Genomic DNA, 25,682 nt, shown 5'->3' with positions numbered 1-25,682 from the left:
ACTTACCATGAATCTGTTTTCTGCCGGTCAACTTACTGATTCTGGTTGTCGTGTCATCCTTGACGTTGACTCTTGTTCTGTCCAGGATCGTCGCACGCACACTCTGGTTGGGGCTGGCCCTCGCCGCCGTGATTCTCAGGGTCTTTGGGAGTTGGACTGGCTTCATGTTCCTTCCGCTTCCACCACCATCGCCAGTCCCTCCGCTGCTGTCGCCTCTGTTACTGGTTCCTTCAAGTAGTGGCATCATCGCCTTGGTCATCTGTGTGGTTCTCGGTTATCGTCTTTAGTTCGTCGAGGTCTTCTGGGGTCTGTCTCAGGAGATGTCTCTTTAGAGTGTCAGGGTTGTCGTCTTGGCAAGCAGATTCAGTTACCATATTCACATAGTGAGTCAGTGTCTAAGCGTCCTTTTGATTTAGTCCATTCTGATGTATGGGGTCCGGTTCCTTTTGCTTCCAAAGGGGGTCATAAATACTATATTATTTTCATTGATGATTGTTCTCGTTACACATGGCTTTATTTCATGACTTCTCGTAGTGAGGTGTTGTCTATTTATAAGCGTTTTGCTGCCATGGTTCATACTCAGTTCTCTTCACCCATTCGTGTTTTTCGTGCTGACTCCGCTGGTGAGTATATCTCTAAGATGTTGCGTGGTGTCCTTGTTGAGCAGGGTACTCTTGCCCAGTTCTCTTGTCCTGGTGCTCATGCTCAGAATGGCGTGTCTGAGCGCAAGCATCGTCACCTTCTTGAGACGGCTCGTGCCATGATGATCGCCGCCTCTCTTCCGCCTCATTTTTGGGCCGAGGCTATCTCCACTTCTGTCTATCTCATCAACCTTCAGCCGTCCGCTGCTTTGCAGGGTGGTGTTCCTTTTGAGCATCTTTTTGATCGTTCTCCCGATTATTCGATGCTTCGCTTGTTTGGTTGTGTTTGCTATGTTCTTCTTGCCCCTCGCGAACGCACCAAACTGACCGCTCAGTCTGTTGAGTGTGTCTTCTTAGGCTACAGTGATGAACATAAGGGCTATCGTTGTTGCGATCCTATCGGTCGTCGGATGCGTATCTCTCGAGACGTGACTTTTGATGAGTCTCGTCCCTTCTACCCACGCCCATCTTCCTCGATTTTTTCAGTGGAGGATATCTCTTTCCTCACTTTTCCTGACTCACCTATCACCCCCGTCGCGCCTGTGCCTATTCGTTCCACTCCCTCTGCTTCTCCACCTCTCGTCGATTTGCAGCCACCATCTTCCCCGGTCTCCTCACCTAGCATGTCACCGGATTCTACACCTTCATCTCCGGTGACTTCTTCGTCGCCACCCCCCGATTCTACCTTGGTGATCCCTCCTTCTATTGTTCCCTCTTTTCCTCAGCATTACACTCGTCGTTCACGACCTGTGGATGCTTCCTTGGATGAGTCGTCCTCTTCCTCTCAGCCTACTTATGGCTTGCGTTCTCGTCCTCGTCCGCCTGTTGATCGCTTTGGATTTCCTGCCGCTGTTGCTGCTGTTCTTGAGCCGACTTCTTACCGTCAGGCTGTTGTTCATCCTGAATGGCAGTTTGCGATGGCCGAGGAGATTGCTGCTCTTGAACGCACTGGTACCTGGGATCTTGTTTCTCTTCCTCCCGGAGTCCGTCCCATCCCTTGTAAGTGGGTCTACAAGGTTAAGACTCGCTCCGATGGTTCTCTTGAGCGTCACAAAGCTCGTCTCGTGGCTCGTGGTTTTCAGCAGGAGCATGGTCGTGATTATGACGAGACTTTTGCTCCTGTGGCCCATATGACCACTATTCGTACACTTCTTGCCGTTGCCTCTGCACGCCACTGGTCTATTTCTCAGCTTGATGTTAAGAATGCTTTTCTTAATGGTGAGCTGCGTGAGGAGGTGTACATGCAGCCACCACCTGGGTATTTTGTTCCTGATGGCATGGTATGTCGTCTTCGTCGCTCTCTCTATGGCCTTAAGCAAGCCCCTCGCGCCTGGTTTGAGCGTTTTGCCTCTGTGGTCACTACTGCTGGTTTTTCAGCAAGTGCTCATGATCCAGCATTGTTTATTCACCTTTCTCCTCGTGGCCGGACTCTGGTTCTACTCTATGTGGATGACATGGTAATCACTGGGGATGACCCCGAGTATTTTGCCTTTGTCAAGGCCCGTCTTAGTGAGCAGTTTCTTATGTCTGATCTTGGACCTCTTCGCTACTTTCTTGGGATTGAAGTCTCTTCTACCTCTGATGGCTTTTTTATATCCCAGGAAAAGTATATCCAGGATCTTCTTGCTCGTGCTGCTCTTACTGACGAGCGCATTGTTGAGACTCCTATGGAGCTCAATGTTCATCTCCGTGCTACTGATGGTGATCCTCTCCCTGACCCGACGCGTTATCGTCATCTCGTTGGCAGTCTTGTCTATCTAGCTGTCACTCGTCCGGACATCTCCTATCCGGTTCATATTCTGAGTCAGTTCATCTCTGCTCCCACATCGGTTCACTATAGTCATCTCCTTCGTGTTCTCCGATATCTTCAGGGCACGATTTCTCACCGTCTATTCTTTCCTAGCTCCAGTTCTTTACAGCTTCAGGCCTATTTGGATGCTCCGTGGGCTAGTGATCCTTCTGATCGCTGTTCACTTTCTGCTTACTGTGTTTTTCTTGGCGGTTCTCTCATTGCCTGGAAAACGAAGAAACAGATTGCAGTTTCACGTTCAAGTGCTGAGGCTGAGTTGCGAGCCATGGCTCTTTTGACGGCAGAGGTGACTTGGTTACGGTGGTTACTTCAGGATTTTGGTGTTTCTGTCACTACACCGACTCTGCTCTTATCTGACAGTACAGGTGCTATTAGCATTGCGCGCGATCCTGTGAAGCATGAGCTCACCAAGCATATTGGTGTTGATGCTTTCTATGTGCGCGCTGCTGTGCAGGATCAGGTTATTGCTCTTCAGTATGTGCCTTCCGAGTTACAGTTGGCGGATTTCCTGACGAAGGCCCAGACTAGAGCACAACATGGCTTTTACCTCTCCAAACTCAGTGTTGTTCATCCACCATGAGTTTGAGGGGGGGTGTTAGAGTTATAATATAAGTCATGTACCCCTTTGTATTTATCCCGTTGTATAAGGGGTTTCCTGCATATGTGCCACACCTGTACATGTATATATATCGGCCTATGGCCTCATGGGAATACAAGTTGCTTATTCCTAACAACAACGACGTTACTCGTGATCTGTTTCGATGGAATGGTGTTTCGTTGTCTTCGGCTATGCTGCCTCGAAGTGACCGCCGTTTCTTCTTCCGGATGCCACAACCACACTTTGCCCCGAGCGACGACATCAACTATGGACCATCGGTGCAAAATCATCCCAACTACTACCTTGACTCCATTTTGGCGAATCGTCCTCTTGTGCCATGCCAACCTTTGTGCACTCGCATAAGCCACTCAATTTCGTAGTTTATGGCACGGCCACGACAGGAGGTGCCCTTACAGTTCCTTGTGGAGCGTGGGGTCATTGGTGGCTTGATCCCAGTGGCTTCCAATTCTCTCAACGCTTCGTCTGTGCTAGGAGTGTTGGGATCAAGCCGAGCACAGAGTGTTGGCATGCTCAACGGCACCAACTCCGGTTGTCGTGTCGTGCTTCCGCAAGAAACAAACAAAAAATTTGTGCAGCGGAGAGCCGATTTGCCACGATAACGAGCTCGCCTTTCTCATGGGCGCCGGATCCATGTCTCGTGGAGAGCCGATCTGCCATGATTGTAAACTTGCATTTCTCATAGGCACGGGATTTGTGCAGCTCAGGGAGCTGACGGGCTTCTAAGTTGTCCGCCTGCATAGGGTTCGTTTCTTGTAGGTGCTAGACCTATGCACAACCAACAAAGCTGACAGGATTCGACGATGGTTGCCTCCACGGGCGTCCGCTTCTTGTGGGCACCGGATCCGTGCAAAGTACGGCTTCGGTTGGCTTCAACATCGGTCTCCATGGGCATACAGCCATACACTTCTTGGAGGCCCCAGATTTGTGTCGTGCAGACAACCTGCGAGCCTCCTTACTAGCACAACATGACTCGACGACAAATGAGCCCATGGTGCGCCGCCTGAATAAGATTGTTAGAATCGTGGAAAGACATCCTCGCAGGTATCCTCTACGAACTTCATCCATTGTGTCTCATCTGCTCAGAGGCAAGTGCGATACATGCTGAACACAACAATTTTGCTTCATTTTTGTGTTTGGTGTAGCCGCTCGTGGTCATGGGGGGCAAGGTGGTGCAAACCAGGAGCTGCCCGACTGGACCAATTAGCGAAGGATATGAATCTTGCTAGTTGACGCCTATCTTCTATCAGCCAGCATGAAGAAAAAAATCTTAGATGTATATTTACTCTATTGGAGTATTATTTTAAATAAATTGTCACTAGAACAATATCATGTTTTACTGCAATTTATTGCTATATCAATATGCACATAATTAATATTATATATATATATTAAAATTATATATATAGTTGGGCATTTTTTACCCTAAGGTTGTCTAGGAGCTTATGTCTAATGGTGATAGTTCAGATGATAATAGTGAAGATGCAGAATTAGAAGATTGCATTATTCAGTTAGCTTCCGTTGGTCTCGTGGTAAATTTTGACAATACTCATGATGGGGGTGTCAGACTAGCTGGTAACCTAGATGTGATGCACACGAGACAAAGTTTACCCATGTTAGGGCCCTCATGAGCGAGGTACACCATACCCTTGCTTGGATGTATAACATGGATCTTGCCCTGTATAAGCATGAGGATTTGGCGTACAAAGGTTGCTGACCATAGGGAGTTCTTGCCTTGCCTAATCCCATTGTTAGAACCTTGCACAAAATGAAGCCTTCTCAGGGCACTTGCATTCTGGACCGTTTGATTGCGTTTCCAAAATACTTTCAGCCGTTCGATTTCTTGATGAGATAATCCTGGCCGTCGGATCAAAGCTGATGTGACAATCAATGAATAGTGCTTCCCATTTCTTACTTAAGAATTTATGCCTTATCTAGCTGACATGTGGGGTCTGTAGTTCGTGGGGCCACTTCTGTCGGCGACTGCGGAGGTGGGTGTGGCCGGTGCTCGCCAAAAATCAGACGTGCATGGTTTCTTTAATTTTCAATTGTTGAATCTGTCAACCTGAAGATTTTTTTTCTTGTTTGCGGCAAACTCCAGGGTAAAAAATAAAACAGAATATGTCACCTGAAGGCATTCTGTCGAGGCCTTGCTCAGAGGTTGGGTGAGTTGATTTATGTGATATGTATACTGATGGATGCCAATAAATAAGCTAGATCTATAAATAGTTTAGTCGCCAGTAGATGAGCTGAAGAACCAATAGCATGTAGTAATGGTAGGTATGATTTGGTTCCAAGTTGTGGTTACATAATGACATATCTAGGATGGACCTTTAGCTACTGAGGCCTGAAAATAGAAAGTTGACAAAAAGAATCTCATTTTATTTGGATTTTTTTTAAACTGCAGCCCATAAGTAGCACTATTAATTCCTCGGTTATCATTTGCTAGAATTTCTTGCTTTTGAAAGGAATTTAGAAGGATCTTAAGATTAGTACATTCAGTTATTTGTCTTGATGTTCCTTACCAAAGCAGCAACCTTATATTGCTATTTCATGCCGTGCTCTTCTTAATTTCTTATCAATGAGAAGACAGCTCAAAAGAATGTCTCTTGTGAGTTACTACATGAACGTCTATGAAACAAGAAGCTTTCAGTATCCTAGGATTTTGCTACCAATCATTGTTTTTTGGGTGACAAACCAATCATTAATTCTTACTTAAATGCTTGCATGATATTATTCGTTCACCATATTGCACTTGGTGAGACCATTTATCATGAATCTATATTTTTCCATCTTCAGAGTGCGCCTTCATTTGTGAAAAGAAGTCTGTATGGGTAAATATTAGTTTCACTTTGCATAGTAGTATAACCATGTCTGTTGAACTGTACATTTTCTGCATGTTATCATGTTTTTGTTTGAAAGCAAGCTAATTGGAAGGCGGTGTTTATTTGCATGAATGCCTTGCCATTTTGCTGGAAGTTACTTCATGCGTAGGTGCTCTTTATAATTTGCATGTGAGAGAGGATTAGTTTGTCGAGCTTTCTATTGATAAAACCATTTCATTAGTTCGGGGGGGGGGGGGGGGGGGGTACAGTCAGGCTATCTTGGATGGAAAACATAGTTCGTGTGAATCGTGACTTTCCCTGCATCTTCACTTTGGTACATCATCAATAAATGTTTTGTCCGAATCAGTACAGAAACACGGGAAATCATCTGGTTAGCTAATTTCGCTCAAAAAAAGTTCCAGTTAGGTATAAGAATTCTTAAAAAAAATTCTCAGGGACTACACTGAATCAGGGGCAAGGACTCAAATGTGTAGTGATTCTTTAGACAAAAGCCGTAAAGGGTCTGATTATTGTCTGTTCAGTGTCCACCGTCCACAAATGGCTCTATTTAAATTGGAGTATGTAGTTCATTTTAGCCGATGAACTTGCTGGATCACCTCCATTGCAGGAGTTTAGCTGATATGTATTGTATGCAGATGATTAGGAGCAAGATGCAAGGACACAAAAAGCTTGGGATGCAGAAAGGCTCTGCCTCTAGCGCACAGTGGCGTGCTGCATCTCCCATCGGTGCTTGCGACAGGAGAACTACATCCCTGGCCTATTCATCTATGCCTCAGGTGCTACCTCTCCAAGTAATGCCAAACCTCAGTGGCTATAACAGGTTCAGGAGGTGTATGGATTGTATGGATGCCAACATTCAGACTGGTCAGCTAAGAGGTTAGAATTACCCAAATTTCCTCTTATATATAATAGTATAATACCGCAGTGGTAGCCTCTCCTGCTATTTTCTTGTCCAAAAAAGTGTGATACTAACATTTTCACTACAGTTTTATCTTACTGTTAGAAAAACAGATGATTCCTATGCTACACAACTTTACCGCATGCTCTTTACTGCATGCATACCTGATCCTCTGTTTCCTCTGTTCTCTTGGTTGGCTTTGCAGACCAGGACATGGAATCTGGATTCCTGAGACTGGGTGGTTGTATTCAGAGAACCGCAGCTATTTTCTTATGCTTGCCTTGAATGGTATACTTCAATTCCACGTGCCTAAGAATAATTAAGTTGACCAAACTGGTTCTTTGGTAAGTCTGCAACCCAGCTAACTAATTCTGGAACAGAGGAAGTTTGTTACGTGCTTAGATAAGTACTCTACTCTTTGGAGGTGTTTGTTTCGGAACTTTGTAACGTAATCCATTAACAGCAGTATCAAATGACGCTGAATCTTTGTTTGGTTAGTTTGGGTTGTAATTACGTCTGTCCATTAATAGTGCAAATCTGATGTAAAAAAAACAGTGCAAATCTGGTTCCGCTCAAAATCGTGTGTTAACAGAAACCGGAGCGACGCCCTTGCGGCTATCCTAAAACTGTTACCATGTCTTCCCTATCCAGCCCCACGGAGTTTAGCGGCGGCTCGATGTGGCGGTTGACAAGGCCGCGGTCGCTAGTGGATACCGGAGCGTGCTGGTATAGCGCCCGGTGCCGACAATCATGAGTGAGGACCTGCTGCCCAGACGCACCGGTGACGGTGAGGATGAAGGAGAGCGGCTGACACCGGTGTGTGCCGCCACCACGGACGCCCACAACCAGCTTAGGCTGCGGGCTTCAACAGCACATCATCCAGTTGATCGAGGCCGGAATTCTCATCGCCATCGGCGGCGGTGCTCGAGGGTTGGGGCTGGGACGCAAGGCCGAGGGAGGGAATGGCAATGATCTTGGAGACGAGGCGGTTGATGTGCTGGCCGGGGAGCTCAGGTCGGCGGTGTTAAAGGCGCTAATGTCGCCGATGAGGATGAACGGAGGGCTGATTAGAGTAACCAAACAAATTCTCATTTTTCTCCATTCCGTTTACAGTAACGGTGTAACTTGATTGACGTTTGCGTTACCTTCCGTGAACCGAACACCTCAGTTGTACGTACACTCCTTAATCTGTGCGTCTTTCTGGAGAAGACATCTTGTCATTTGTCAACGCGGTGCCTCGGAGTCGGCAGCTTGCTAGCAGGGCACGCACACGCAGCGTCGCAAAATTTAAAATATCTAATCAGCCGGTGATGATGCCGAAATAACACACACACGCACGCACGGGCGCGACAGGAGGCCTTCAGGGTCAGCTGCCAGCCCGGCGCAAGAACAGAAAACGGTGCATCGCAGTAAAAGCTCGCGCGCCTCCCTCCCTCTGCGCCCCTGTCTCACGCCGATGGATGGAGTAGGAGTAGCATAGCCCGCTGCATGCTACAGCGGGCTACTGAAAAGAGTCGGCCTTCCATGCCACCCGCCCCCCTCTTGCTCGCTCTTTGTCAAACGTTGCCGGTCCCGAGCCCCATTCCTCGCTCCGACCTGCTGACTGGCGTGCCGCGTCGCTCCTCCGCACCAATACTCGCTATAAATACACGCACATCCAGCCAGCCAGCCATTGGAGGAGGTTCCATTCCATTCTGTTCAACCACGTAGCCCCACTCACTCACCGGCCCCAGCTTCCCTTCTTCTTCCTTGTCGTCCTCTTCTTCTTCGTATCTCATTATGTCTGCTCTTCTCCGTGCTGAGTCGTAGCTCCTGCTGGGCCTGGTTGGCTGTTTGCTGATGGGCCTGGTTACTAATGTGCGCAGGCCACAACTCCAGGATGCTAAAATTGAGTGCGGCCACCCCGCATACAACCAAACCTAGCTACTGCATGAAATCACGATCGTGCGTGGTGGAGGCGGCAGCGGCAGCGACTCGGGCATTAGGGCACGGCAGAGCGGTAGCAGCCGGTGGCGTGCGGCCGTCATGGGCCGGCAAGGTGGTGAACGGCGACTCAGCGAGCCGTGAGGGTGAGCAGATCAGCGGATGGTGTCAAAAAAAGGTCAAATATTTGTATTATGTTGCTGACTTCCGTTGATTGAAATTGTATTAGATCAAGTATTCAAATACATACTTATGTTCTCTAGTTTTAGTTCTGTACTTGTGCATTGCATTTATTCTAGTGTTCTCACATCTTTGAAAAACTAATTGATTTGTTTCCTCTTGTCACTAGATATAGACATTTAAAGGAATTGATCTTGCTGAAATTAAGAAAGAATTTCAAAATATACCAAGAAGAATGCCTTTGCCACGGTCAATAAAGCTTTATTATAGGTATGTATTCTTTCTAACTATCTTCACTTGTATAATGTGTTTTTATTATTATATTGTACTAGTTACAGATTCATGATTTATCTATGCTTTCTATTTTTGTAGACATCTTTATGCTTGTCTTAGTTAATAAAGATGATAAATTGGTGATCTGTAATCCATACATCTATGCGTGTCTTAGTTAACAAAGATGATAATTTGGTGATCTATAATCCATATAATCTTCATTTAGTGAGGTATTTTGAGTACCAGTATTTACTTTTGGATTTCGGCTGTATTTTCTGAATATAAAATATTCTAGTGAGCTCCTGCATCGTTGTAGTATACATGATTTTCTTCTTTAAAAACAACGCCACACCTGAAAATTATTCTGCCACTGCTAGCAACAAAGTCGAATTTGAGGTTTCCTCGTGCAAGGGTATTAAACTGGCTTGCATAAGGAAAATGTATTGATCTTCCGTGTGCAAGGGTATCAATCTGACTTCTAGTCAGACAGCTCCTGGTTTGCACCACCTTGCCCCCCACGACCACTAGCAGTTGCATCAGACACAAAAGTGAAGCAAAATGTTATGTTCAACATATCTCGCACTTGCATCTGAGCAGATGAGACACGTTGGATGAAGTACGCGGCGGTTACCTGCAAGGATGTCTGCACGGGCTTTGGCCATGATTCTAACCATCCTATTTAGGCGCTGCACCATGGCCTCGTTTGTCGTTGCCGATGTCGCTCGGTCGCCGCCCATGTCGTGCTAGCAAATTGGCCCATAGGCCGTCTATGCGACATAGATCTAGGGCCTCCAAGAAGCGTATGCCCATGGAGGAGACCAATGTTGAAGCCCATTAGCACCATACGTTGCATGGGTCTGGTGCCCGCAAGAAGCGCACGCCCATGGAGGCGACCAACGTCGCATCTCGTCAGCTTTGTCAGTGCATAGATCTCATTCCTACAAGAGGCTCACCTCTGTGCAGGCGGTCAACTTTGGAGTTCGTCAACTCTGCGAGCTGCACAAATCCAGTGTCTTCGAGAAATGCAAACTCGCAGATCGGCTCTCCACACGTCACGGATCCGTCGTGCATGTGAAAGGCGAGCTCACTGTTGTGCCCAATCGGCTCTATTCATTGCACAATTCTATTGCCTGCTTCTTGTGTAAGAGTGCCACGACAAGCGGAGTTGATGCCGTTGAGCAGGCTGGCACTCTGTGTTCGGCTTGATGCCGACGCTCCTAACACTGACGAAGCGCTGAGAGGATTGGAAGCCACCGGGATCGGGCCATTGAGGACGCCACACTCAACAAGGAATTATATGGGCACCTCTTCTCCCGGTAATGCCAGAAACTGTGAAAATGGCTGGCTTGTGCAAGTGCACAGAGGCTGGAGTGATATAGTAGGACGATTCGCCAAAACCGAGTCAAGGTAGTAGTTGGCCTGAATCTGCGCCGGTGCTCTAGAGTTGATGTCGTCGTTTGGGGTCGCAGAGTGTGATTGTGGGACTGGAAAGAGAGACGGCGGGAGCTCTGAGGCTGCATAGTCAAAGATGTTGAATGTCGTTCCTTTCGATGGCGCATCACCTCGGTCGATGTGCTTGCACCACACGCGACGGCATGGGGAGAAGCATATAACAAGTCACGCCATTTTCATTGTGTGTCGACATGGTATGATCGGTGAGGAGGCCGTCAAGTTGAAGGCTCTGGACTTGGGAGACACCCGTGCCGAAAGACCAAAGCGTGATGCATCACCTGTAAAAGGACCGAGATGGGCGTAGGATGCCCTTGAAGGGACTCGGATACTTGTCTTCGCTCCTGCAGTAGCCGGAGCATTGGTGAGGAGGTAGCTCAACATATTTGTTGGCCGGGCCGGGTTATTCCCCGGTGCCTTCGATGCTTGGTGGGCCTTCCGACCGTCTCATCTTCTCGTTTCTATTGCTTTGCTTCCCACACACTACAAAAATACAATTAAGAACTCGTTAGCTTCACAAACTCAAAAGTATTGCTATTCCGATATTCTTCGCACCGGTCACGTGCACATAATCTACCCGACGAAAGCTGTTTTGCATGAGTCACGTCTTTTGGCAGGAGACAAATGCGTAAAGATTTAGAGGTGCTCTATTATGAACTGACATAGGGGCCATTTATAGCCCGTGTTAAAGTGCTATTTTAGAAACGGAATCAATACTCATATATCCAAATTAATTGTCATCTATTTATGTACAAATATACGACAACGCAAAGATTAATGTACTGCCAATTATTCTCATTATGATATTTTCGTGAGTTTTAAATGCGACTATTTATTGCAGCGCATCCATATATGGATATCAATATAATATTTCCTAGTATATCCAAGTGCACTAATGAGATAATCATCCGGATCCACTAAAAATAGTAATAACATAATTAGTGTATAAACCTAAGAATCATAGTGGAGCAAAACGACAAGTCAAAGAAAAGATTTCATAAGACTGAAGACTAAAACATGAGAACTACTGAAACATGAGAACTATCGTCCCAAGGGTTAAACCAAAGCAGCAAGGAGTAGTTCTCATGTTTTAATCTTCAGTCTTATGGAAACTTTCTTTGCCTTGCCGCTTTGCTCCAGTATGATTTTTAGGTTTATACGGTACTTATGTTTTATCATCATGCTGATCATTTCATTAATCGACTGAGATATAGTAGGGAATATTTGATTGATACGTATATAAGGATGTGTAGCAAATAGATAGTCGCATTTAAAGCTCGGCAAAATATCAGAACTTGAATGATTGATAGGACATTAATGTTGGCGCTGTCGTTTAATTTGGATATGTGTGAATTGATTTCGTTCCTCACATAGTGCTTCAGCAGAGGCTATAAATACCGCTATTTCAGTTCGTAACAGAGTACATCTAAATCTTTGCGTATTTGTTTCCCGTCCAAAGACGTACCTCATGCAAAACAGCCTCTTTCGGTCGAGTAGGTACTACGAACGTGACCGGTGCGAAAAGTAACACAATAGCAATACTCTTGAGTTTGTGAAGCTAATGAGTTTTTAATAGTAGTTTTGTAGTGTGTGGGAAACAAAACAATCGAGATGAAAAGATGAGACGGTTGGGAGGCCCACCAAGCATTGGAGGCACCGAGAACTCGACCTGGCCAGGAAATATGTTCAACTACGTCCTCACCAATGCTTTGGCTATTGCAGGAGCACGGACAAGTAGCTGAGGCCCTCTGAGGGCATCCTACGCCCATCTCGGTCCTTTTAGAGATGGTGCATCGCGCTTTTGTCTTTCGTCCACATGGGTCTCCCTTGCACAGATCTTCCAGCTTAATGGCCCCTGGCCAGCCATGCCATGCCGATGCAGGGAAACAACGACGTTACTCGTGATCTGTTTCGATGGAATGTTGTTTCGTTGTCTTCGGCTATGCTGCCTCGGAGTGACCGCCGTTTCTTCTTCGAGATGCCGCAACCACACTTTGCCCCGAGCGACGACATCAACTATGGACCATCGACGCAAAATCATCCCAACTACTACCTTGACCCCATTTTGGCGAATCGTCCTCTTGAGCCATGCCAACCTTTGTGCACTCGCACAAGCCACTCAATTTCGTAGTTTATGGCACGGCCACGCCAGGAGGTGCCCTTACAGTTCCTTGTGGAGCATGGGGTCATTGGTGGCTTGATGCCAGTGGCTTCCAATTCTCTCAATGCTTCGTCTGTGCTAGGAGTGTTGGGATCAAGCCGAGCACAGAGTGTTGGTCTGCTCAACGGCACCAACTCCGGTTGTCGTGTCGTGCTTCCGCGAGAAACAGACAAATTTTTGTGCAGCGGAGAGCCGATTTGCCACGATAACAAGCTCGCCTTTCTCATGGGCGCCGGATCCATGTCTCGTGGAGACCTGATCCGCCATGATGGTAAACTTGCATTTCTCATAGGCACGGGATTTGTGCAGCTCAGGGAGCTGACGGGCTTCTAAGTTGTCCGCCTGCGTAGGGTTCGTTTCTTGTAGGTGCTAGACCTATGCACAACCAACAGAGCTGACAGGATTCGACGATGGTTGCCTCCACGGGCGTCTGCTTCTTGCGGGCACCGGATCCGTGCAAAGTACGGCGTCGGTTGGCTTCAACATCGGTCTCCATGGGCATACAGCCATACACTTCTTGGAGGCCCCAGATTTGTGTCGCGCAGACAACCTGCGAGCCTCCTTACTAGCACAACATGGGTCGACGACAAATGAGCCCATGGTGCGCCGCCTGAATAAGATTGTTAGAATCGTGGAACGACATCCTCCCAGGTATCCTCTACGAACTTCATCCATTGTGTCTCATCTGCTCAGAGGCAAGTGTGATACATGCTGAACACAACAATTTTGCTTCGTTTTTGTGTTCGGTGTAGCCGCCGCTCGTGGTCATGGGGGGCAAGGTGGTGCAAACCAGGAGCTGCCCGACTTGACCAATTAGCGAAGGATATGAATCTTGCTAGTTGACGCCTATCTTCTATCAGCCAGCATGAAGAAAAAAAATCTTAGATGTATATTTAGTCTATTGGAGTATTATTTTAAATAAATTGTCACTAGAACAATATCATGTTTTACTGCAATTTATTGCTATATCAATATGCACATAATTAGTATTATATATATATTAAGAGTATATATATAGTTGGGCATTTTTTACCCTAAGGTTGTCTAGGAGCTTATGTCTAATGGTCATAGTTCAGATGATAATAGTGAAGATGCAGAATTAGAAGATTGCATTATTCAGTTAGCTTCCGTTGGTCTCGTGGTAAATTTCGATAATACTCATGATGGGGGTGTCAGACTAGCTGGTAACCTAGATGTGATGCACACGAGACAAAGTTTACCCATGTTAGGGCCCTCACGAGCGAGAGGTACACCATACCCTTGCTTGGATGTATAGCATGGATCTAGCCCTGTATAAGCACGAGGATTTGGCGTACAAAGGTTGCTGACCATAGGGAGTTCTTGCCTTGCCTAATCCCATTGTTAGAAACTTGCACAAAATGAAGCCTTCTCAGGGCACTTGCCTTCTGGACCGTTTGATTGCGTTTCCAAAATACTTTCAGCCGTTCGATTTCTTGATGAGATTATCCTGGCCGTCGGATCAAAGCTGATGTGACAATCAATGGATAGTGCTTCCCATTTCTTACTTAGGAATTTATGCCTTATCTAGCTGACATGTGGGGTCTGTAGTTCATGGGGCCAGTTCTGTCGGCGACCGCGGAGGTGGGTGTGGCCGGTGCTCGCTAAAAATCAGACGTGCATGGTTTCTTTAATTTTCAATTGTTGAATCTGTCAACCTGAAGATTTTTTTCTTGTTTGCGGCAAACTCCAGGGTAAAAAATAAAACAGAATATGTCACCTGAAGGCATTCTGTCGAGGCCTTGCTCAGAGGTTGGGTGAGTTGATTTATGTGATATGTATACTGATGGATGCCAATAAATAAGCTAGATCTATGAATAGTTTAGTTGCCAGTAGATGAGCTGAAGAACCAATAGCATGTAGTAATGGTAGGTATGATTTGGTTCCAAGTTGTGGTTACATAATGACATATCTAGGACGGACCTTTAGCTACTGAGGCCTGAAAGTAGAAAGTTGACAAAAAGAATCTCATTTTATTTGGATTTTTTTAAACTGCAGCCCATAAGTAGCACTATTAATTCATCGGTTATCATTTGCTAGAATTTCTTGCTTTTGAAAGGAATTTAGAAGGATCTTAAGATTAGTACATTCAGTTATTTGTCTTGATGTTCCTTACCAAAGCAGCAACCTTCTATTGCTATTTCTTGCCGTGCTCTTCTTAATTTCTTATCAATGAGAAGACAGCTCAAAAGAATGTCTCTTCTGAGTTATTACATGAACATCTATGAAACAGCAAGCTTTCAGTATCCTAGGGTTTTGCTACCAATCATTGTTTTTTTGGGTGACAAACCAATCATTGATTCTTACTTAAATGCTTGCATGATATTATTCATTCACCATATTGCACTTGGTGATACCATTTATCATGAATATATATTTTTCCATCTTCAGAGTGCGCCTTCATTTGTACAAAAAAAATCAGTATGGGTAATATTAGTTTCACTTTGCATAGTAGTATAACCAGGTCTATTGAACTGTACATTTTCTGCATGTTATGATGTTTTTGTTTGAAAGCAAGCTAATTGGACGGCGGTGTTTATTTGCGTGAATGCCTTGCCATTTTGCTGGAAGATACTTCATGCGTGAGGTGCTCTTTATGATTTGTATGTGAGAGAGGATTATTTTGTCAAGCTTTCTATTGATAAAACCATTTCATTGGTTTTGGGTGGGGGGTACAGTCTTCGTGTGAATCATGACTTTCCCTGCATCTTCACTTTGGTACATCATCAATAAATGTTTTGTCCGAATCAGTACAGTAACACGGGAAATCATCTGGTTAGCTAATTTCTCTCAAAAAGAGTTCCAGTTAGCTATAAGGTTTCTTTAGAAAAAATTCTCAGGGACTATACTGAATCAGGGGCGAAGACTCAAATGTAGAGTGATTCTTTAGACAAAAGCCGAAAAGGGTCTGATTATTGTGTCTGTTCAGTTCCACGTGCCTAAGAATAGTTAAGTTGACCAAACTGGTTCTTTTGTAAGTTTGTAAACCAGCTAACTAATTCTGGAACAGAGGAAGTTAGTGGCTGGGACTTATAAACACATTGTCACCTCTTGCTTAGGCAAGTACTCTACTCTTTGGAGGTGTTTGTTTCGAAACTTTGTAATGTAATCCCTTAACAGCGGTATCAAATGACGCTGAATCTTGTTTGGTTAGTATGGGCTATAATCACATAAGTACCATGGTATCAATTACCGATCTAGTGCCAATCTGATTCCGCTCAAAATCGTGTGTTAACAGAAACCGGAGCGACACTCTCGCGGCTATCATAAAACTGTTATCGCGTCTTCCCTATCCAGCCCCATGGAGCTTCGTGGAGGCTCGACGTCGCGGCTGACAAGGCCACGGTCGCCGGTGGAGACTGATAATGCTGGTATAGCGTCCAGCGCCGACGATCACTGAGTGCGTCACTGACGATCACCGGTGAGGATGAAGGAGAGCGGCTGACGCCGGTGCGCGCCACCACGCCCACAGCCAACTTCGGCTGCGGGCTTCAATAGCACATCATCCAGCTGATCGAGGCCGGAATTCTAGTCGCCATAGTCGGCGGCGCTCGAGGGTGGGGGCTGGGACGCCAAGGCCGAGGGAGGGGATGGCGAGGACTTGGAGACGAGGAGGTTTATGTGCTGGTTTGGAGCTCAGGTCGGCGGCGTTAAAGGTGACGCCGATGGGGATGGACGGAGGGCCCGGTTGTAGGGCTGATTACGTTACAGTTGATTAGAGTAACCAAACAAATTCTCATTTTTCTCCATTCCATTTACACTAACTCGATTGCGTTTGCGTTTCCTTTTTTTTTTGCGTTTGCGTTTCCTTGCGTGAACCAAACACCTCAGTCCCACGTATGCTCCTTAATCTGTGCGTCTTTCTAGAGAAGACATCTTGTCATTTGTCAACGCATTGCCTCGGAGTCGGCAGCTTGCAGGGCACGCACACGCAGCGTCGCAAAATTTAAAATTTCTAATGAGCCGGTGATGATGCAGAAATAACACACACACACACGGGCGCGACAGGAGGCCTCCATGGTCAGCTACCAACCCGGCGCGACGCGCGGCGACAACAGAAAACGGTGCCCCGCCCCGATGCTGCGTCGCAGTAAAAGCTCGCGCGTCAGTCAGACGAGTACCTCCCTCCCTCCATCTGCGCCCCTGTGTCGCGCCGATGGAGTACCATAGCTGAGGCTACACACCGACAGCGGGCTTACTGAAAAGGGTCGGCCTTCCATACCGCCCGTCCTCCTCTCCTCTCTTGCCAAACGTTGCCGGTCCCGAGCCCCATTCCTCGCTTCGACGCCACACCAATACTCGCTATAAATGCACGCACATCCAGCCAGCCAGCCATTGGAGGAGGTTCCATTCCATTCTCTTCAGCCTCGTAGCCCCACTCACTCACCGGCCCCAGCTTCCCTTCTTCTTGTTCGTCTTCTTCTTCTTGGCGGCTCATTTGGTCTCCGTGCTGAACCAGATGGCGGTAAGTGTGCTGTGAGCTAGGGAAAGCCTCCTTGCCAGCAACTTCACCCAGAATTGGAGTCCTCATTATCGTTTGGTCTTGCTTGCAGAAGGCGAGGAGGCGTCGCGTGCCGGCGTTCGGGGAGTGGAACTACAACTACCACCACGACGAGCCGCATGCGGCGGCGGCGACCGCGTGCTACGCCACGCCGGAGCCGGAGGCCTGCAGCGACGTGTGGTTCAGGTACTCGCCGCCCCCGGGCAAACCCACGCCCAAGAAGCAGGCGAGGAGGCGGCCCGAGGGCGACGTGTCCCGGGAGCGCTCGACGGCCAAAGGCGGCGACTCCAGGCGGGTGGTGCGGCCAGTCGACGGGGACCTGTACCAGGTGCCACCGCCGGAGCTCGCCCCCCACCGGGGGCCGAGGAAGGTATCGCACGGTCCACCAAGAAAGAAAGAATGTTTCTTTTATTTTTGTCGTGAATAGTTGGAGCTGACTGCTCTTTGTTTGAATGCGGTTTTGTGCAGACGGGGAGCATGTGGATGGGATGCCTGGGCCTCAGCTCATGCGTCGACTGAACCCAACATGTCCTGATGATCGACGGGATGCTGCGTCCTGCGTGCGTGTTCATTGCCGGTGTTAATTTTCCCTTTCAGTTGCATATACACTGCTAGTTCCGTCCCATAATGTAAGAACTTTTTTGACACTATACTAGTGTCAAAATACGTCTTACGTCATGGGGCGGTGGAAGTAGTTCTGTTCAGTTGGTAATATATGCGGTTTTAGGACCTTGAAGTAATTTTTATTACGTTCATGTGCTTTGTAATTTGCGGTGAAGTTTGATAATAATATATCTAAATCATTTTCGCAAAAAAGAAACTCGTGTATAGTTCTGTCTCTCCGAGTGTATGCGCTTTCTTGGCTTGTGGTACGATGGTACATGGCTAGTAGTACTGGCATGTAATTAACATTCCTAGTAACATTTAGAATCTCTCTTCAACACAGATCCAAAGAAAGAGCCAGGAAGTCGCCGCTAGGGTGAGGATATGGCACCCACGCTCCTGCGACTCGCCGCTCCGGCACCCGCAGCCACCGCCACCGCCGTCCTTCGCCTGCTGCCCCCCGCTTCTCCGTCCGCTGGTGGCTCGCTGCTGTTGCCACCGGGGTTCGATTCGCCCCCGCCGCGCCTGGGTTGGGCTGGATCCGGTCCAGATCTGGGTTTGCCTGCTCGGCCAGCCGCGCCTGCCGCCTCCGTGTCCTTCGTGCCTGAGACGCCGCCTGCGTTCTGGTGCCAGGCCGCTGATGCGGCGCGGGGTGCGGCCCAGCTGGCGGCCTCCCGCCGCGCGGTGGTTGAGGCATTCACTCCGCCCGCGAATCCGGGTTGGGTGCCTTCAAGTCTCTCGCCGACCCGTGCTGATGTTGGGCGGCGCGCCCCCTCTCCACCGGGTCTCCTGGCCGCGGGCTGGCAGGTGGTCAGGCCTCCGTTTTGGTGGCGCTCCTCACCGGCCATCCCTCCCCTGCATTCAAGGCGCCCAACGCTTCGGTCGCAAGATGCATTCAATCGCCAGCGACCTCCGCCGCGTGCATTCAAGAGAAGGGGTGATTTGCTCTGCTTCAACTGCCGGGGCACCGGCCACTTCGCCTGGGAGTGCAGAGACCCGGTGCGCTGCAATTACTGCGACCGGCAGGGCCACTTTGCTTGCGGGTGCTCGCTCCGGCTTCAGCGGCAGCCTCTTCGTCATAATCCCTCTGTCCGCTCCCCTCTGTCGGCCCCTGCGCCCGTCGTCCCCCCGCTTCCAGCTTCTGCGCCCACCAATCTGGCCGTCGTCCTCCCGCCAGGCCCCCCGCCGCTCCCGGCCAACCACGGCGCCATGCCACGCCTGGGTGACGCGGCCTCTCGTCCGAGCGAGGGGCACGTGGTGCTCCTCTCCACCCCAGCAATGGAGCTGCAGGCGGCCCTTCTCGCCTCCAACGCGGCCCTGATCTGGCTGGGGGGGGGGGACCGGCCGCAGGTCAATGCGGAGGAGATTGCGCGCGCCATCGAGGCAGAGACCAACATCGCCAGGGGCTACTTCAACGTCGTCCCGTTCTTCCCGGAGGACTTCCTGGTCACCTTCCGGCACCCCCACCACCGCGACGACCTCACCACCAGGGGCCGCTTCCTGCACCGCAACCTCGACATCCATGCCACCAAGTGGCGTGCCAACGCCCACTCCAAGGTCGCCAAGATGCACTACCACGTCCATCTCTGCTTGGAGAATGTTCCCCTGCACGCTTGGGGAGAGGAGGAGATCGCCAAGATCCTGGGTGAGAACACCATTCTGCACTACTTCGACATCGCTACTCTGCAGAAGGAGGACGCCTCGATGATGAGCCTGTGGGCCTGGACTACCAATCCGTCGGCCATCCCCAAGGTTATGTGGTCCACCATCGTCGACAGGCCTGGCCGGCAGCCTATCGGCAGCGCCACCCCTGCTGGGACAGGGCTGGAGGGGCTGGAGGACAGGGTGCTGATCCACCTTGAGCTGATCGAGGACTTCAGCCCGGACGCCGCCGGCAACATCCCGAGGAATGCCCAGCGCCACCCCCTCGACTGGACCAAGGGCGTCATCGACGGCGAGCGGCAGACGAGGGAGAGCCACAGCTCCCCTGCTGCCCGAGGGCGGGGCCAGCGGCGTGATGATGATCATGAGGACCACGACGACCACCGCGGCAGACAGGGTGACCGCGGCCTGTCCTGGGCGGGCAGGATCTTCCGGAGCAGATCCCGAGCGGATGGCAACAGGCGTGAAGACGGAGGGCGGCGCGATGAGCAGCGCCGACGTGATGATCGCCGTGGAGATCGGCACGATGGGCGTGACGGGAGGCACAGGCAAAGCGGGTCGGAGCCGTCACCGGCGCTCCTGGCCGGCTCGGGTGCTGCCAGCAACACCTCGGTGCGGGCGACTGAGGGCATGCCGATCGTGGACGTTGCGGTGCCTCCGCCTGTGCGTGGCCGTTCCCGCGTTCGTCACCCCTCGCCACGCTCCGAACGGAACCGCTCCAACGACAACCTGACGCCACAGGCTTCTCCACCGCTGTCCCCTACGTCGGTGCTGCCGTCCTCGTCAAGTTCAAGGCGCGCTGATGCCCGCTCTGCTGCCATGGACGGGGCAGTGGCGATCAGGGTGGAGGGGGCTAGTGCGCTGGTGGCCGGTTTGTGCTCTCCTCTGCGGCTGTCGCTCCCAATACCGTCGTTGCCACGCGCTGCTGGGTTCTCACCATCGCCAACTCCACCAATCTTCCCAGGCAGGACCCTTCCTAGAACCCCGCTCGCTGCTGGCGGGGTGGCTGCGGTGGCCGCGCCAATGGAGGCCCTTTTCCGGGAGCGGGAACGGGCTCTACTTCCGACCCCTCAGTCTTCCCCGGTCAAGGCACCAACAAAGAGACGCAAAACGCTGGCCGGGGTTGCTATCACGTCCCAGGGTGGGGGATTCTCGCTTCGTCGTACCAGTGCCCGCGTTCAGGCGCGCAAGGTGGGCTTCGCCACCTCCATGGCAAAGGAAGCGCAGGGGCTGGTCTGCCGCACTATTGGCATCATCCGCAACGGCGAAGACGTCACCGCCCGGGGTCTCGACCAATTTGAGCGTCAGTTCAAGGATCAGCTGCCTGACAATGTCATGACTGCTCTCCGTGGCCTGTTCAAGATCGACGACGCGCATGCTGCTGCGGTGGACGAGGCCCTCATTGGTCATGGGGGCGCAACAGCGCTGGACCATGAGGAGGAGGTGCAATCCAGCACCTAGGTTGTGTTCGTTTGTTGTGCTGTCAGGGTCTCTAGTTTATCATGTTAGGACAACCAATTAACCTTCTTAGTTGGAATGTAAGGGGATTAAACTGCCCAAACCGACGGGCCACTGTTCACGAGACTATCGCTGCAACTTCGTGTCATTTGGCTTGCTTACAGGAGACCAAACTTGAGGTGTTGGACCAGTTTACGGCTTCCTTCCTGGGAGGGGCCAGGCTCAAAAGCTTTGCCCACCGGCCGGCACTGGGCACTAGGGGCGGCTTCCTGTTGCTTTGGGATGACGACGTTGTCGCTGTGTCTGATATTGTGCTCTCGGTGTACTGCCTATCGGCCACAGTCCTCATCCGCGAGTCTGGGGTTTCCTTCAAGATCACGGCGGTCTATGGCCCTACTACTTCCTCTTGCAAAAACGCCTTCTTCGTGGAGCTCCTGGCTCAAAAGCCACCTCCAGGGACCAAATGGCTTGCTCTGGGTGACTTCAACCAAATACAACGCGCGCGCGACAAGAATAAGCGGAACATCAACCATGGCCGCATCAACCGGTTCCGTAACACCCTCCACGCATGCGAACTCAGCGAGATACACCTGCAAAATCGTCGTTTCACTTGGAGCAACGAGCGAGACAACCCCACCCTTTGCAAGCTCGATTCATTTTTCTGCAACGCGGATTGGGATCTTGCCTTCGGCACCCACGTGTTGCATGCTCTTTCCACTTCGCTTTCGGACCACTGCCCTCTCCTTCTCGCGGATGATAGTGGACCAAGGAGACCGCGTTGCTTCAAGTTTGAGAATTTTTGGACGTCCATGCCGGGCTTCCAGGAAGTGGTGGACAAGGCTTGGAGCGAGGTGTGCCCTCATGTGGAGCCGTACCTGCGACTCTTCCACAAGATGAAAAAAGTTAGTGTCAGGCTAGCGGAGTGGAGTCGAAATCTTTTCTCGAAGGCGAAGCTTCACTTGCATGCGGCCCTCTTGGTGATACTCCGCCTTGACGTCGCCCAAGAAGACCGGGAGCTCTCGCCTGGGGAGAAAGACTTGAGGGCAAAGCTAAAGAGAAGGGTGGTCAGTCTTGCGGTCCTTGAGCGGGCGAGGAGAAAGCAATGCTCTAGGATCTCAAACTTAAAGGAGGGAGACGCCAACACCAAGTTTTTCCATCGAAGGGTGAATGCACGCCGGAGAAAGAACCACATCCATAGAATTAAGCATAACGGTGGCTGGGTCACTGGACATGAGCAGAAGGAGGCCTTGATGCACGAGCATTTCACCAGCGTGATGGGACGGGGGACTTCCTATCCCGTGGACTTCAACTGGGACGCTCTCGACTTTGGTAATCATGACCTCTCCGACCTCGACAGCCCCATATCTGAGGAGGAAGTGAGAGCTGCCATCAACGAGATGCCCAATGACAAAGCGCCCGGCCCGGACGGTTTCACTGGAATTTTTTTCAAGAAATGTTGGCTCACTATCAAGACTGACATCATGCAAGCCATCCACTCCTTCAACAATTTGCATTCGGCAAACCTACACTGGCTCAACGCTGCGAACATCGTGCTTCTCCCCAAAAAAGATGGGGCGGAGGAGATAGCTAACTACAGACCTATAAGCCTCATCCATGCCATCCCCAAGATCATCGCGAAGGTCCTTGCCCTACGGCTTGGCCCTCACACGCACGTCCTCATCTCCAGCGCGCAGAGTGCCTTCATCAAGAGGAGATGCATCCATGACAACTTTATGTATGTGAGGGGCCTTGCCCGCCGCCTCCATAAAAACAGAACTCCAGCGCTGCTATTCAAGCTCGACATCCGCAAGGCGTTTGACTCTGTCAAGTGGGAGTACATTATTGACCTCCTGCAGCGGAGGGGATTTCCACCGCGCTTTCGGGAATGGATCACGGCCTTGCTCCGTTCATCTTCCTCGCGAATCCTCCTCAACGGGGTCCCAGGACCTATTATCAGGCATGGTCGCGGCTTTCGGCAGGGAGATCTGATCTCTCCTCTGCTCTTTGTCATTGCCATCGACCCTTTGCAGCAAATGCTCGACCTCGCGACCCGTCGTGGACTTTTACACAAGCTTCGAGGGCATCGTGCCATTCTCCGCACATCCCTATATGCCGACGACGCGGCGGTCTTCATGGCTCCTATTAAGGAAGATATCGACAACTTCGCTCAGATCCTAAACTACTTTGGCAAGGTCACGGGCCTCTGCACAAACTTCCAGAAAAGCTCGGTCGTCCCAATTCGATGTACAGACATCAACCTCGACCACATCCTTGCAGCCTTGCCGGCCTCCCGCGCAGCTTTCCCCATCAAGTACTTGGGGCTACCTTTATCGGTTCGGCAGCTGAGGCGAGGCGACTTCCAATTCCTTGAGGACAAAGTGGCGGCCAGGCTGGTGCCGTGGGACGGAGAGAATATTACCGCCATTGGGCGCGGGGCGCTTGTCAAGTCCGTGCTAACCTCTCAGGTCATTTACCACATCATCGCCCTTAGGCCTCCATCGGGCACCCTGCTGAATATCACAAAATTGGAGAAGGCATTCCTATGGGCGGGCTCTAATAAGACAACTGGGGCCAAGTGTAAGGTTAACTGGGAATCAGTCTGTCGGCCGACTGAACTCGGAGGGCTTGGCATCCTGGACTTGGCTACGTTTGCGAGAGCCCTTCGGCTTAGATGGCTGTGGTTCGAGTGGACTGAACCTTCCAAGATGTGGATTGGAATGGACAACCCTTGTGATGAGCTTGACCGTGATCTATTCTACGCCTCGACGCGCATAACCATTGGCAACGGGGCATGCACCCCATTTTGGGACTCCCCGTGGGTTAATGGCGAGAAACCTTCCGTCATAGCACCTCTCATCTTCAAGGCTTCCACGAGGAAGAAATAGAAGGTACAGGAGGCCATGCATGCGGGCGCGTGGCTGTCCAAAATCAAGCTCCCCAACAACTGGACAATGGAGCACATCCGGCAGCTTGTCACGCTTTGGGCTCGGCTGAGGGCCATCCCCCTCGCGGTGGACGCCGAGGACACCATCACCTGGAAGCATACTGCCAGCGGAATCTACTCTGCCACATCCGCGTACAGTGCGCAACTCCTTGGGCTGGTCAGCTCGCCCATGGGCTTCGCCGTTTGGAAAGCATGGGCTCCCCTTAAGATGAAATTCTTTGCTTGGCTGGCAATCCAAAACCGAGTCTGGACGGCGGATAGATTGGAGACGAGAGGGTGGCCGAACTGCGGCCTATGTCCAGTCTGCAAGCAGACGTTGGAATCGGCGAGCCACATCTTCTTCAAGTGTCGGTACTCCATTAGACTGTGGGGCCTGATCAAAGGCTGGCTCAAGCTAGACTACCTCGACATCTCCTCCTGGATCACGATGCGCTCCATCAAGGACTGCTGGCTCAACATGTCCAACTCCAGCATGCCCAACCGGAAGGCGATGGCTTCTCTTGCTATGCTGACCAGCTGGACCATTTGGTGCGAGAGAAATGCACGGGTGTTTCGTCACAAATCCACGCTTCCGTCTGTATTGTTCTCCAACATTAAGAGCGACGCCAACCTTTGGGTAATTGCGGGTGCTAAGCACTTGGGTCAAATCATGCCGGGAGAGTAGTGGCTTTGTAATATTTTCTTTCGCTTTTCTTGTAAAAGCAACTCTAAACTCCTTAATTAATGGATGAGGCAAAACTTTTGCCTCCGTTTTGAAAAAAGAATCTCTCTTCATTTTGTGTAATGTGGCAACATCTCGTCTTGTGCTAGCAGTGCTTTTGTTGCCTCAAGTCATTCCTGATCAATTTTGATGTGCAAGCGAGTTTATTGGGGGCGTTTGTCATCATTCACTACAGAGGTTCAGAGCACGTACAGCCCAGCGTTCTGCTGTTAGATGAGCATGCATGAGGTACAGCAGTTCGCGTGGGACCGTGAAGTCTGGTGAATCTGGTACGCGCATTGATTACTGCAGCTGGACAATAGTTGTTGTGAACTCACGATAAATTTGACAATTTTAACCTCGAAACCAAATCAATTCACAGAATGAACTGCCCGTAAAACTATTTCACACCCCTGACCCTTTTGTGTAGCGCCCGCCACGCCGGCGCCACACCCTACGGTGCAGCGCCTAGCTCTGGGGCGTTGCACCTCTGTCCACCGTGGCAGCCCATGGGCCCGCACCCAGCAGTGCAACGCCTCTGAGCTAGGCGCCGCACATGTAATGTGCAGCGCCTAGCGCTCGGGCGTTGCACATTGACTTAGATGCAACCGCGCCAGCGCTCTCCTCCCCCACCCACCCCATTGCCAATTACAGAACAGAACAGGCGGCTGCCCTCTCCACTCCCCCTCTCAATCCCCTCTCCCAAATCCTTCCGATCCGACGATTTGGTCCGTGCATTTCTTCACCAATCCATCGTAGAAGGTACTCTCCTCCGATCCCCTTCTTTCTATCCATAGAAAATATGATATTTTGAAGATTTGGGGAACCCTTGTTTGAATCTTGCATGTATTAGATTTGGGGAACTTTTGTTTGAATCTTGCATATATTAGATTTGGGGAACCCTTGTTAGATTAGAATGTGGTTTGGATAGATAGGTTGACATGTTATTTATATAGTTTGGATACATAGATTGACATGTTATTTCTATGGAAAAGTTAT

At 50.0% G+C, this 25,682-nt stretch overlaps 2 protein-coding genes across 2 annotated transcripts; both read left to right on the top strand.

The window, feature by feature from the left end:
• The first annotated feature begins 16,621 nt into the window (after positions 1-16,621).
• LOC109760939 (uncharacterized) lies at positions 16,622-18,136 on the top strand. The gene is made up of 3 exons (XM_020319729.4): positions 16,622-17,280; positions 17,369-17,686; positions 17,785-18,136. Exons 1-3 carry the CDS (start codon positions 17,275-17,277, stop codon positions 17,833-17,835), a joined length of 375 nt encoding a protein of 124 aa, XP_020175318.1. The 5' UTR covers positions 16,622-17,274; the 3' UTR covers positions 17,836-18,136.
• A 5,803-nt stretch (positions 18,137-23,939) lies between these two features.
• On the top strand, positions 23,940-24,647 carry LOC141022926 (uncharacterized). The gene has a single exon (XM_073499213.1). The coding sequence runs from the start codon at positions 23,940-23,942 to the stop codon at positions 24,645-24,647; it is 708 nt and encodes a 235-aa protein (XP_073355314.1).
• Positions 24,648-25,682: the final 1,035 nt, after the last annotated feature.

Source organism: Aegilops tauschii, chromosome 5, assembly GCF_002575655.3.
Source record: "Aegilops tauschii subsp. strangulata cultivar AL8/78 chromosome 5, Aet v6.0, whole genome shotgun sequence".
Classification (NCBI taxonomy): Eukaryota; Viridiplantae; Streptophyta; class Magnoliopsida; order Poales; family Poaceae; genus Aegilops; species Aegilops tauschii.
This window is presented reverse-complemented; position numbering and strand designations above follow the sequence as displayed.

Bases quoted from the DNA above. Each gene is read 5' to 3' on its own strand.
- LOC109760939 (XM_020319729.4), top strand. The intron at 17,687-17,784 runs GTATCGCACGGT...GGTTTTGTGCAG, and splicing joins CCCACCGGGGGCCGAGGAAG to ACGGGGAGCATGTGGATGGG.
- LOC141022926 (XM_073499213.1), top strand. From the start codon at position 23,940: ATGCATGCGGGCGCGTGGCTGTCCAAAATCAAGCTCCCCAACAACTGG.